This window comes from Camarhynchus parvulus, chromosome 1A, assembly GCF_901933205.1.
Source record: "Camarhynchus parvulus chromosome 1A, STF_HiC, whole genome shotgun sequence".
NCBI lineage: Eukaryota > Metazoa > Chordata > Aves > Passeriformes > Thraupidae > Camarhynchus > Camarhynchus parvulus.
The window spans coordinates 50,147,076-50,160,887 of NC_044586.1; the positions used below are offsets into that span (position 1 = coordinate 50,147,076).

Below are 13,812 nucleotides of genomic sequence, written 5' to 3' on the forward strand. Positions count from 1 at the left end.
ATTTTTAAAAGGTTTTTTTTTCTCTAAGGATAGTTGTAGACTTGAGAGGAGGAATTTTAAAAACCTGAGTGAGGAGCATAGCACCAGTACATTTTAAGGGGGACGTTTAGTTCTATTGTGCTTAATGCCTCAAAAAACGTCAAAACTTATCAGCCTGAAAGTGCACCATTTTGAAGCTTCTGCTTTAATGATAAATAATGATTTGAGAATGCAAATTTTGTACTCAGTGAAAGAATAGAGAGGTGTCAGCTTTCTTGAAGAAAACATTTAAAACAGTATGAGCTGAATATTAAGTCAAGAGAGTTTTGCATAGATTGATGTTTTAGCAACTTCAAAAAACAGCAGAAGAAGATTAATTTTGTAAACGACTGATTCCACAATAATGATTCTCTAGAGGGTTCAAAATTCTTTATGAAAAATCTCATTCTTCTGGGGTTTCTTTAAATGTTCTGTATAGATGCTATCTCCTTAGAAAAAAAAATATTACAATGTAGAATGATCATTAATTTTTATTTTAGTTGACACCTTATTTTGAATTAGCCTGCTAGCTTCTGTTCTTTTATTCTCATTCTCTGGTATTATTCTGCCATTTCAGGATGAATTTTTTTATATTCCCTTTTTAAACGGGGTTAATGCTGCAGTGTGTCTCTGTGTGTTCAGGCAAAATTAATTTTTTCTCAAAGGCATTAAATTAACATATCTAAAAAACAAATAACAGCAAGGCTTTCTCGTCCACTCAGACTATGAAATTAGTTCTGGAAGAATAAAGTAAAACATTGTAAAGTGGGGTTAGGTGATAATATTTTTCTTTCTTTCAAGTCCAGGTAATGTTATAGAATCACGGCAAGACTGAGGTGGGCAGGGAACTACGGAAATCACCAAGTTCAACCCCTCTCCGTAGGGCAGGCTCAGCTAGAGGAGGCTGCCCGTGACCAGCCAGGTTCTGAGTGTCTCCAAGGATGGAGATTCCACAACTTTTTTTAACCAGCCTGTTCCAGTGTTATTGTGGATTTGTCACAAAATCTGAGAAAGCAACATAGTTGCTGTACTTTGTCCAGACAAGACCAAAGAAAAGATTGCACACTCAGAATATATTTCAAGTCTTTTCTTCACCAGGAGAGGGAAGTGATGTTGCAGTGACCTCTTGAAGAAGCAGACATTTACCTAAGCACTGAAGGCAGAAAGAAGTCAGTGCTTCCACCTATTATCTGCTCCATTCTCTATTATCCCTGCTTGCATAAAAAAAGTCAAGTTACCAAGTATCCCTATTACTCCCCAGGAAAAATAGCCCACCAAAGCAAATAAAATGTCTCTTTTCAAATATGTGAGTAGAGGTCAAGTGCTGCCCTTAGCTTTATAAGTTTAAAACTCATATTATTATATCTGTAAATACATTTTGTTACAGTTACATATATCTCTATAAGTTCTAAATTGTGTAAATGTAAATATAAATACAAATATATGACTAAAGGTAGGCAAAAAACAGCTACTCTACAGTGCCCATAAAAAGAGAGCTTGGGAGGAGAGAGAAACACACACAAAAGAGGTGGAAGGAAAAAAGAGAGTTTTATTCCCATCCAAGAAATAGCACTGTATCCATGCTGTAATTCCTTGCCTGGAAGGAAGTACAAAGATAATTTTTTTTTTCTTAAAATCAAAACAAAACCACCTTTGAAACACTTCCATCCACTGCAAATGCATGCTCAAGTCCTGTTCCTGTTAACTGATGAGCACTTATGTTGAATTCAACAGAACACTTCTCATGAAACACTCAGCACCTGCCAGCATAAAAACTCTTATAAAACACCTGCTTGTTTTGTAGACAGAATAATGAAGTTAAATAGAATGAGAACACTAGAGTAATGTGATGGGAGATCATATTGAATCATGCCACAATTACCCTATTGTGCATATCACCATTTATAAATCCAATTAAGAGAAAAACTCTTCTCTTTAGAAAACTTTAAATACGAAATACCAGTTTTGCATAAATATCCCATTTGGATACAAAGAGTCATAGGAAAAATCTTTCAAATGTCGCAACATATTAAAATAAGAACATCTTAAATGATAATATTCACTTTTTGCTTGGGAAAAAGAGAGATAAATAGAACCATGAAACTTTCAAAAGTTGATCAAATAATATTTTCATTGACCAAAGAAACAGATGGGCTGGTTATGGTCTACTAAAAGTAACCATCAAGAACTCAAGGTACTAAGTATGCCATATCTCAGAACACTGCTTTTCTATTTTCTTTGGAAAACACTTTAGATATACACACTAATAAGCTGTACTAGTTACATGTTAGAAGTTTCTTTTCCTAATAAATTAAATTAATTTTAAAAAGCCCATTATAAATGAAAAGTAATAGAGTCTAGAGACCATTCTTTCCTAGCTCCCCTGTGAAAAACACAGGCAACAGTAAGACAGGAATCTACACTCAGCAGTAACTCACATCTTGTGTACAAATAAATTTCTTATTTCTATTACCAATCAAGTTCTCTCAGATTTAAAATCATTATGAACTATGAGGTTTTCTGCATTTAGCATACAAGTGAAAGAATATCTAAGCAGAAACAAATGTCTTATCAATCACATCCTTTCAATGTGCACTGGTGGTTATGGTCACCCTTCAGTCATTAAGGTGTCATGAAATATTACACAGATGAATGCTTCAGGGAAGCAAATCTTCATAATTTGTAAATTAAAATAAACTAAGTAAACAAAAATAAATGCTCTTCAAAGAGATTTCTTGCAATCAAAAGCAAATCAGTTACTCCAATAAACAGAAAAGTGTGGGTTTTCTCACCCTTGCAAATACCCTCCATAAGACAGAGGTCTTTCAGAGCACAGATCACATCTTGTAAGGTGAAAACCACTAAGTTGAATGTGTCAGCATATTAACTGGACTTGAATCTACTCACTACCACATGAGTGAAGATGGATATACTGAATAGAGGTGAGAAGTTGGTTCAATATGCATAAGGGTAGGATCATCTTAAGGAAATCATTATTGAAGAAAAGGAAAAAACAGCCTGTCTCAAAAATGTCAGTTACTCCTTGATATAATTTTGTTTTACTATGAATATGATTATATATTGCAATTGACTACTCAGAGAGAATTCTGGATGATTTTCCACTCCTGCATCTATTTAAAACCTGAATGGGCATGGTCCTAAAGAACCTGATTATGCTAATCCTGAACTAGGCAGAGGGTTGGAGTAGGTGGAGGTCTTTGACAGCTTCAGATGGGCTGTGCTCCTATGATTGCTAGGGTAGAAAAATGGTATCTGGAATGGCTAAGAAAGCCAGGGTTTTCCTTCCATTTATCAGTAAATTTTTATATAAGACATTATTACTGATTGAGGCTAGGATGCACATCAAAACTAATGTGCATCATATCACACAGCATTACTGTTTACTCCCAGCATGGAAGTCTTGTAACCTGTGCAAAATATTCACCTCTGTCAGACACAGTAGTAGTGCTGCCCTGAACAGGAATTGTGGATTGATAGGAAAAGGCAAAGTGTTTAAGACCATCTTCTTCTTATGGCTCTGAATGCAAGACTAAGAAAATAAAATGTTTGGGCATATAACACACCCAAACAATTGGTACACTGGTACATAATGTGGACTCGCCTAGTATGGGGAATATTAAACATATCCCATGGGACAGGAAGTTAACTTCAAATAAATGTTTCTTTTTTTTTTCATTCTTTTTTTCCCCTCTCTTTCAGTAAATCACTGTTTCAAAATCAAATAAATTTTCCTTAGTGCCCAGAATGCTTTCATCTGTTTATTGCCGTACTTAGAGTCAGCAGCAGAAATTTTTACAGGTATTGATGAAATATAATTATCTAGGGAGTGGAAGCTTTCATATAAAAATGTACAGCTTATCTTATTATGCTAAACTTCCATGTGCACCAAATGAAAATAGATCACTTTATGCTTAAACAACACAGAGCCAGAAAAACATCTACTGGAAATGTAGGTAATTATCACTGCAAACCTTACAATATGCTGCCTACCTTTTTCATCATCACAATATTTCCCATTTTCCAGCAACATTCTGTGTTCCAGGTGTTCTTTAAAATCACTAAAGAATCATTTAGACTTTTGACTTTATATTCCTGGAGGCAGGGATTCCCTTTTCATAAAAATTGCATAGAAAGAAAAAAACTGTGAACTATAACCAACATTTGTATCAACCAAGTAGTCTGGTCTATTTCCTAAAGCAAAAAAAGCTTCCACTCAGATGTTAAATTCAAAATGACCTTGTGCTTTTTTTCAAAACTGCTTGCAGCTGAGGTCATTGGAATAAACTGGGATAGGGAGTGCTTCTCTCTGCGTTGTCAGAAGGCGTGTGTAGTACGTGAATTACCACCAAGTAAGGAAAAAATCCCAACCAAAACAGAGCAAAGTACATAATTCCATTTATTTGTAAAATAATGGCAAATATTGTCTATAATAATTATTACTTCTAATGAAACAATTTAAGGTTTTGGCAAATTTATTTCACCATCAATTATGTGCTACACATTTCAAATCTATATTCATCAATTAATCCTGTTTGTTGTTGGCCTCTACTGTTAACAGCATAAGGACCTGTAACTACATTTCCCCAGCAGGCAGATCCCAGCTCCACAGAATATTATGTAGTGTTGTTTAAAAATACATATTTTATTTGTGTTAAAGCTCATGAAATTACTTAGTCAAAAACAATGAAATGGAAAAGAAGTTGGAACTGCTAGTGAGTGTTTTAATTGAAATTTAAATATGTAAATCAAAAGTAATTTCAGTATTTGCTTATGTAGGAAATTATTGATTAATTTCAGAAGGAGATTTTCAAAAGGGTATTTTTTTAAATTCTTTCTCTTGCAAACACATAAGCAACCACTGTCAAATTATTTTTACTCAGTCACTAAGACTGTATGAGTCCTCAATTTGTTTCCATAATAGCAGCTTTTCACTGGAATATTTTGATCGACAGATTCATATTTTTAACATCTGCCTCTTTTGGGAGCAGCTTAATGTTAGGATGAAAAATGTTAAGATGAAAAATACACTGGAGGTTTCAGAGCAGGTGGAAAAACTCACAGTTCTGATTAAATGAGAACTGCTTCTAATCCTGTTTTCCACTGTGCCTTAAAATATCCTATATAAAGAATAAAACCCCACTTGTCACTTATGGAACATTTGAGGAAGAGAGGGGCAAAAAAAGAGTCTATGTAACTTACCGTTAAAATTTACTGCCCGGATATAGCTAAGCAGTTCTTTACCATCAGTTGTGCTCATCCTTGGACACAGACCAATATAACCAGGACAGAGATCTTTATGCATGTTGTGCAAGGCATAAGCCATGGAATACACTGCATCAATGACAAACTGAACTTTTCCTTCTTGTTCATAGGCCGAATCTCTTGCAATTCTTTCTAAGCCTGCGGAAGAAAGAGAAAGAGTTTACTTCTACTGGTGCGTGCACAAGTGTGTACCTGCACAAGCACTTGCATGCAAAAATTCACACTGGAATGTAAATAATTACAGCTGGATTGACAGGTAAAGTCAGGATTCGTCTATCCATCATCTAAATAAACAAGACATGGAAAAATATGGCCATCTGGTTTTGCCTCTAATCATTGTAAACTCTGCCAGGTATGTAAACAGTATGTTGATTTCTGGGCTAGGAAAGAGGACAGAAATTTCATTACAAGAAAAATATATGTAGATATATGTATTTCTACAACGCAGTAGAAAAATTCTCTTTCCACATTATTGATTTTCATTCAAGAGCTGTTTATTGTCATTTATAGGACAGTTCTACAGCAGCCTGCCATTCATTTTAGATAAATTTAAGGCTACCTTGATTTTTATCCCCTATGTCTATTGTTTGATAAACATTATTTAAACATCTCCGGGAAAAAAGCTGAATGCTTGCCAAGTGATGTGACCATCTGTCTCCATAGTGAAAACTGCTTATTCTACAACATTTTCCTGTATTTACTATTGAATAACACTTCACATTCAGAACCATGTACTCTTTGCTGTTTCCTACAGGGACATTTATCCTTTAGAGGGAGCACAGAGCAAATCAATACATCATATAATTTTTATTCTGCAGGATTACCAAAATTCATCATCTATATTCAAGTACAAGAGAAGTTTTATGTTAATAGATGATATTACTTAGTGGAATTGTTAAATAGAAAGATCAGAAAAATTATACTTTAAATAAAGAATCAACATGAAATCCCATGTCCTAAATAGAAATTCAGATGCTGATTTGATGCTCAAATCTTCATTTTCCAGAGAAAAATTGATTGGCAAATCTTGGTGTGAAAATTTGCCCTGCTGAAATCTACTGTGAAATTCCTTTTGCTTCAGTGAATTGAACAGACACCTAGGATATCTACCAGGTTATCAACTCATTCAATTTGCAAATAATCCAATCATGTAATCTAAGATTATATAGAAATGAGACAAAAGTTTATGCAAAATTTTAAAAAATATTACCTCTCTATTTTCTTTTTCATTGTTTCTTTTTTATATCTAAACACGGGATTTTATCAGTTCAAGGTATCAATTTTGCTGAGTCCAAATTTATAAAAGTACACTGTTTGTGCCTGAAAATATAGTGGACACGAGATCTTTCTTTAGACAAAGTATGCAAGCACATATGACAAGGGAAAAAAGCCAGGGAGCATACTCAGAAACCTTTCTTCTATTTGTCTGCTGCACTTCAGTACCTCCATCTTGCACTACAGTAATAACATATGAACAAATCTGTAATCTGACAAGCTGTAGTGGTTTGTGCTTTAAACACCCCTGAGCACTGAAAGCAATAGATAGCCTTGAAAAAATCATGGTGTGCTGTTATTTCTCCTCAGGGATTAGTTAAAAAAACATAAAATTGCTACTTCTTGAAAAGCTAAAAACCATTTGAAGAGGAAGGCAGAGATAATTTTTGTGATTTGTACAAGTAGCTTTACAGACACTTTTTAAGACATGCTCTCTAATGAATGACAAATAATTAATGAATAATGCAACTGTACTGCAAATAAATAAACAGGAAAAATCTTTCCTTGAACATGCTGAAAATTACACAATTAGTTGCAGTGCATTGCCCAGACATAAAAGAGGACATGAAGGATGGAAAACATGAAGCTTAATTAGTTTACAAATTTACTGACTTATTTCATTTGGGAACTACCTTCCAACAGCAAATGATGGGTAGAGCTCACGCTCTCCACTTTAATTGCTCCTGCCTTGTTAAGGACTCTGGGACAAGAGAAGGACAGTTTACAGAACTGCTGCAGGCACAGAGCAGACAGTAAGCTGGATGCACTCCCAGAGCTTCCACATTCTCTAAACAGGATGGGTTAAAAGGAGATCCATTTTTATTGCAAGATAAAATATAATTCCTATCACATAAATGGATATAAGTGTATGCTGAGGGGTGAGGAACTGGTGAAAAACAGTGGAAATATTTTATGTAATAAATTTTAAGTCATAAAACACTAAATGTTGCAAACACTTAAGAAAGTGTATTGTACTAAGTGATACAGATTTTAAAAGAGGAAAAAAAAAATTTATTCTTCCCTATGTTTAAGTACATATAAAACATTTTTGCATAAATTTCTTCCATGGCATGAGATTTTACCTTCACTCTTCACAGATATGCTACTATAAATTAATTTATCACATAAATTATAGAGCAAAAACCTAATTTATTGGGACTGAGCGTGTTTCTATACATACAAAGGGGTAAGGGCCATCACAGAATTACAATATTTAAATCAGTTAAACCCAGAAGGCAATAGACAAGAGGAGTCTCTGCACTTTGCATAACTAAAAATCACAGCCGAAAAAGCTTTTTCTTCTTTACTTTTCTTTTCATTTTCTCTTTCTGGAATTCTCAAACATCTAAACTAACAATTTATAAAGATGACAAGAACTCATCAATTTAAATTGTGCTGCACTGTTCTAAATTGATGTTTGTGTATAGCAACAAAATGATGCATATTGTCTAAACCATAAATACGGTCAGCTCCTACAGATATATCATTACTTGATTGGAAGACATGATTATAATTTTTCTTCAGACTTGTATGCCAAGTAATAGTTGTTTATTTACAGCTTGACTCTCAGCTCTACAAGGAATGTTTCTACACACATTGGTGACTTGAAGGAACGTAAAAATTTGTACCTAATAAAATAAATGTTTTAATGCTTCCTTAATGATCACTTCAATTTCCCATCCTACAGTTTTTTCCTCTGGAGAATTTCTTAAGCTGTGTCATTATCAAAAAGAGTAAGAAGGTTCTCCCAGTTCTCAAACCTGCAATTGGCAGACCCATGGTCTGACAGTGTGTCAAGAAATGAGACGAGAACTAGGCTCACCAGTTCCTGACCATCTTTTCCTGATCTCCAAAACAACAGAAATCCAGGGAAATGTGCCACGGTGTTTTCCAGCAGGTTTCCCAGTCCAGCTGTTGAAAAGTGCAAACCTGACGTCAGCAGGATGCCAAGATTTTCTCCAACCAATGAAGGAAGTGTGTAGACATAAGTACTAATGCTATCATCTTGGGCTTGAGAAGATCTAGGAGAGCAATGACACTAGCCCAGGAAATGTCAACTGTTCCTGGATCAATCAGCTGGAAACCTCTTTTGGGAACACTAAAGCAAGCCAAAGGAATGATCCCATAAAGCCTGTAAATGTGGAAGAGGTGCTTGCTAGGTACTCTTGCAGCTCCTGAGCAAGAGTGACAAGCTGGACTGTTGCTGGAGGTGTTGCCTCCATACCTGCACTTCATTTCCCCTTTCCATCCTGTATTTCTTATGCTGCAGGAATAAATGTGAATCCTGCTCACGATGGTGTAATTCAGCTATTGCAGGGAAAGATAAGGAGCATAATAGTAGGAAGATGAGACATGGATTAAGTGGATAGGGATGTGACTGGGGCTACTAGTCTGAGGGCAAAGAAGGTGAAGCAGGTGGTATTGTCAATTCCACAGGCATGAATTCAGAATCAAGAGATTTTAGGGAGCATAATCAAGATAAATTAGGCCTTTACAACAATAAATTAAATGTATCTTCATTGAAAATTCAAGATCATGCAGTAAGTAAATAAAGATTAATGTAAGATAGCTGAGGTAATGAATTCATACATGGGTGATGATATCACCTATGAGAGAGGAATAAGTATCTTAAACAATCAAAACTTAAGTTGCTGATCTTACCAGAAGGGCAATAACCTGGTATGTGATAAATGTTGCATAATTCATCCAAGCTTTAGAGAACTTATTGTTAATGACAATCTTAAAGCTCTTGAAATAATTTCTGGACCCATAAAATTCCATGAGAATAGGAAAACTTCAGAGGAAAGTTCCTAGTAATTTTTCTCTTAAGAAAATAGAAAATTTGAAATAAAGCAAATGGATATACCTGTCTTGTAACTTGTGACATAGAGGGAAAACAATGCTTTTTATTTAACTGCCCCATTTCTGAAAATCACTGGTTTCCTAACATTTCAGAGCAATCCCATTCCTTCTGTCTCACAAATCTGTTTCCATTTAGTATTATTGAAAGCAATTCATGTACTTGCAGCCTACATTATCTCTCCTGATTATTTTTATATTTTTTAGATTCCATCCCATATATCTAAAAATCTTAATTTATGTTACTTGAAAATAAAAGGCTGAAGTCAAGGATCTTGTATACAACAGCTGCTTAGAGCTTCAAATTGGAACAATGATTGATCATGCAGGGTTTGAGAAAAGTTTTGGGCACTGGAGAGCTTTGGGATGCAAGAGAAGGGCTCCATAGTTTAGAAGAGTAGAGACAGCAGGTATTCAGATGTAGTAAGTGAGTAGGAATGGTATCCTACTAAACAAAATATTAGACTGGCATGTCTTGTCCTTCATCCAGTGAGAACTATTTGCTGAGCAGTGGTGAGGAGGGCCAAGAATCTCCTAACTGTGGTTTTGTCATTGGCAAAGAAATATTTTTATCTAGAGCCTATATTCCCCCTCCTGTCCGCAATCCCACCAACCCTTTTGTGACCTTGTCCCTTCTCATAAATGCCAGGAAACAAATCTTTTATGGACTGTGCTTTGAATAAGGGGAGAAATCTTCCAGGGACAATGGTGGGAGGACAAACAATGTGGAAGAGGGGAAAAAAAATTGCAGTGGTTTTAGAACGTTTTCTCGTGAACAGCTTTTATTCCATTTGCCTCTCTTTACCTGCCTTTTTTATATACACTTGTGCAGAATTACTGCTCAAAGACAGCTGGACCATCTCTGCAACAGTTGGGGTATTTTTCCAAACTTCTGTTTTTACAAGTCTGAATTTTGGATATCTAGTAATATATTTTTATTTCATAGTGGCAATTCACATTTTTTTACTTACTGATAAATAATTTATCCCCATTGCTTGGCTCTCAAAACAGTTTTACTTAAGCTGCACTTGGAAGCAAAGAAAGTCAAAAACAAATATTATGTTCAATTGATTGTTCCTGTGGGCCAATCCCGATCACAACTAAAACACAATAATTTGTAAGTGGTCTCCCACTCTTCAGCTCAGGCATGATGATCCTCTATTTTTCAGAATTGGTTAGAACTCCCCACCTTTGCAGCAAGAATATTTTCCACAGAAAGCTGGCATCTGTAACTAAGCCATTTCAGCAGGCTCAGCAGGAAGCACCAGGAGCATATGTTGCTCCTACTGTAGTCTTCCCGATTATTCAGCTGTTTTCCTCTCCCATTATGGAGTTTGATCTCTCTGAACAAATAATGCAGATCATCATCTTCTGTTACTGAAACTTTAGGGCATGAGATAGGTTTATGGTGGGGGAGTTGAGTTTTCTAATAGCTGTGTGGTAACAGTGATGCATGAGCTAGTTTGCAGAGAGCATCACAAAACCTGAGGCTTCTCTGTAATAGTGTGGTGTCAGTTTAGGAAGCAATTCAGAGAGCAAGCCAAGGATTATATCAATTTTCTCAGCCATTCCAAAAAGAAAATTGAGAATGTAGAAGCAGAGACAGTGAAATGAAGCAGTTTAACTGTATGCTGTTCTCCAGCAACTGATGGATGTGGATTTGTGATTTAGTGAATTGTCTCTTGATGTAATTTTTTGGGGGTTATGCCTCTTTAGACTGACTCACAAAAACCCCAAAATTACAACATTTTAAAAAAGCTACAAGATAGCGAGACCAATTAGAAAAAGTCTGAGAAAAAAACTTTTCAATCCCTACAATTATACAGATATTTTAAAAAATTTCCTATTCAGAACTGGACTGAAACTTCACATATTTTAAACATTTTTTAAATATAAAATAGCAAAAAGAATATTTCACATTCAGTGAATATGCTCCAATAGTTTTCACTTTAGCATCACCATATATGAAAAACTAACTTTTCTTTTTGCTTCATCCTGTAACTGAAGCATCTAAAAAACTCTTGACCTGCCCACAAACATTTTTCATTGGAAATATCATAATCTTTTTCCTGATTTTCACAGTAAATCAGACACATGTTTCAGAAAAACACTTCTAGGAAATGCACAGTAATATATACCAAAGTGGAATCAAAGCATTATCATAGTTGTATTGGTGTTTTGCTCCTATTACTATATATGACATTTACTAGTGTTTTCTCTTAGGAAAGCAATCTAGGTTTGCACCATAAAATAAGATTCTCTATTTTCTCATTTATGTACTTTGAGAGAGTTTCTAACAACAGTTTGAATGTTATTATCAGAGTGCAAAAATTTTCTTATCCTAATTAGTGCCTTAGTATTGCTTAACTATAGCTCCTTGAAACAGTGTCCAGAGTTGGGGAACACAGGCACTCAGAATTCTCACACATTTAAAAAATAAGTCTGCTACATCTAACAGTGACAGTGTTGTGTAAATTCTCTTGCTGAGCCAAGATTTGCTATGATGACAATGTTTAGCTAAACACTAATGTCTGCATTAAAATAAGAAGGATACACCATAAGATATGTCGTCTCCTTAGCCAACACATCAAGAACCACAACATGCATTTAAAAGAAGATATGTATAAAAGAATACAGTGGAATAAGCAAGATTCCTTTCAGGCACATGACTAGTCAGTGTCTATGGAACTGCCCATGTTGGAACATATATTTAGTAGGAACAGAACTTGATACTGGGTATATATTTTCAAAAGTTGTATTTCCTAGTTATTGTGGCTTGGAAACTACAAAAGTAGAGATCTGGTCCACTGGTTCACTTTCTGATCACCATGTGTCTGATAGCCTGAGAGCAGAAAACACCTGCAGAAAAAGAGAAAGACACTTTGGAAGTTTAAGTAAGAGGGAGAGAGACTATTTCATTACGAAGCAAGGATACTGCGTAATAAATAAATCTGACACCACAACAGGTTTCATTAGATTTTGTCCAGCTATCCAGCCAGAGAGGAAACCACAGCCAACTTTTGCAAACATTTCTATATAATATTTACATGTATTCTGAGGGTTCCCTAAATATTTACATGGTCATTTAAATATCACTCATTCCCCTCTTGCTTCTTCTGTTTTTATTTTAGGAAAGACACTGAAATCAGAGATCTATCAGTTTTGCTAGACTCTTATACATCTACAAATTTCCTACCATATATCATTGAGAAGTGTTCGTGATCCATTGTCTCTTTCATTCTCCTATACTTCTAGTTTTAGTACATATTAATGTTAAGCTGTTGTTTCTATCTTATTATAGTATCACACTTTTTAAAACCCTCTAATCATATCTATTTTTCTTTACTTGTAACAGTAAAAATTGAATGCACAAGGTCAAGTTGTCACATTTATTATTTTATTGTACATATATCAGTATATAGTAACAGATGAAATTGTGCTTCAAATCTAAAATGATGAGTTTTACCATTAACATTCCTTAAATTCTAAGCAAAAATAAGGAATTTCAACCTCAAAATCTGTCAGCTTGGTTCGTGAATATGAAATGTTGCTTTACTGATTTTTCACCAAACCAAAACAGTACAGGAAAAATGTTTAAATATAAAAGATGCATTTTTCATAATGAAACCATGTCAAAAGTTTTAGTTTTGTTATTTCTGAACAAAATAACATGAAGATAAAAGAGAAAACTTTCTTAATGTTCGCTAACACAAAGATCTAAGGACTACCTTACTGAAAACATTTTAAATGTTGGTCAAACTTTAGGTGCTTTATTTCTCCCTCAGAATAATGTCAATATTAGTGTTAGCATGAACAGGCAACCAAATATTTTGCTGAATTTCTCAAGTTTGAAATAAATTATATCTCGAGGTAAGTGTGTAGATAGGATCTACATTTTCCAACACAAATTACCCATGGGAATTTCTAACTATGGAAAAAATTGCTAGTGTAACTAGTCCAGGCACACAGGTTAAAATAACTGGTACAATTTTAAAACTTCGCAGGCTGCAAGCAATTCTATGCAGACTTCTGTGTATAACTCCAAAGCCTACAGCAAAAGCTATCAGCAAGAGTAAAGATCTGTACAAGTAACCGAATTTATTCATTTTCTGCTAGCATTTAAACTCAGAGGACCTTCAACACATACAGCAGTACGTATAAAAATCCTTTCTTCTACTTACTGACCATGAGAGCTTTCAAATTTAAGGTTCAGACAAGCAACTGAAGGGACTTTTTTCCTCAGGAGTATTTTTTGTATTTATAAACTTGATTGGCATCATGCTTAAGAAAGGACTTCCTTGCAATTAGAAAGCACTTTTTGGAAGTATATACAGAAAAATAAGCATCCAAGCACGTCACTTTCTGAAGCATTTGTGG

General features: G+C 34.8%; 1 protein-coding gene across 2 annotated transcripts in view; it reads right to left on the minus strand.

Annotated features, from left to right (window-relative positions):
* Positions 1-13,812, minus strand: part of GRM8 (glutamate metabotropic receptor 8) — a 314,702-nt gene that overhangs the window by 115,212 nt on the left and 185,678 nt on the right. For both annotated transcript variants that reach the window (XM_030959457.1, XM_030959458.1), the window contains exon 7: positions 5,239-5,439. In XM_030959457.1, coding sequence (XP_030815317.1) covers positions 5,239-5,439 — 201 coding nt within the window. The remainder of the gene's footprint in view (positions 1-5,238; positions 5,440-13,812) is intronic.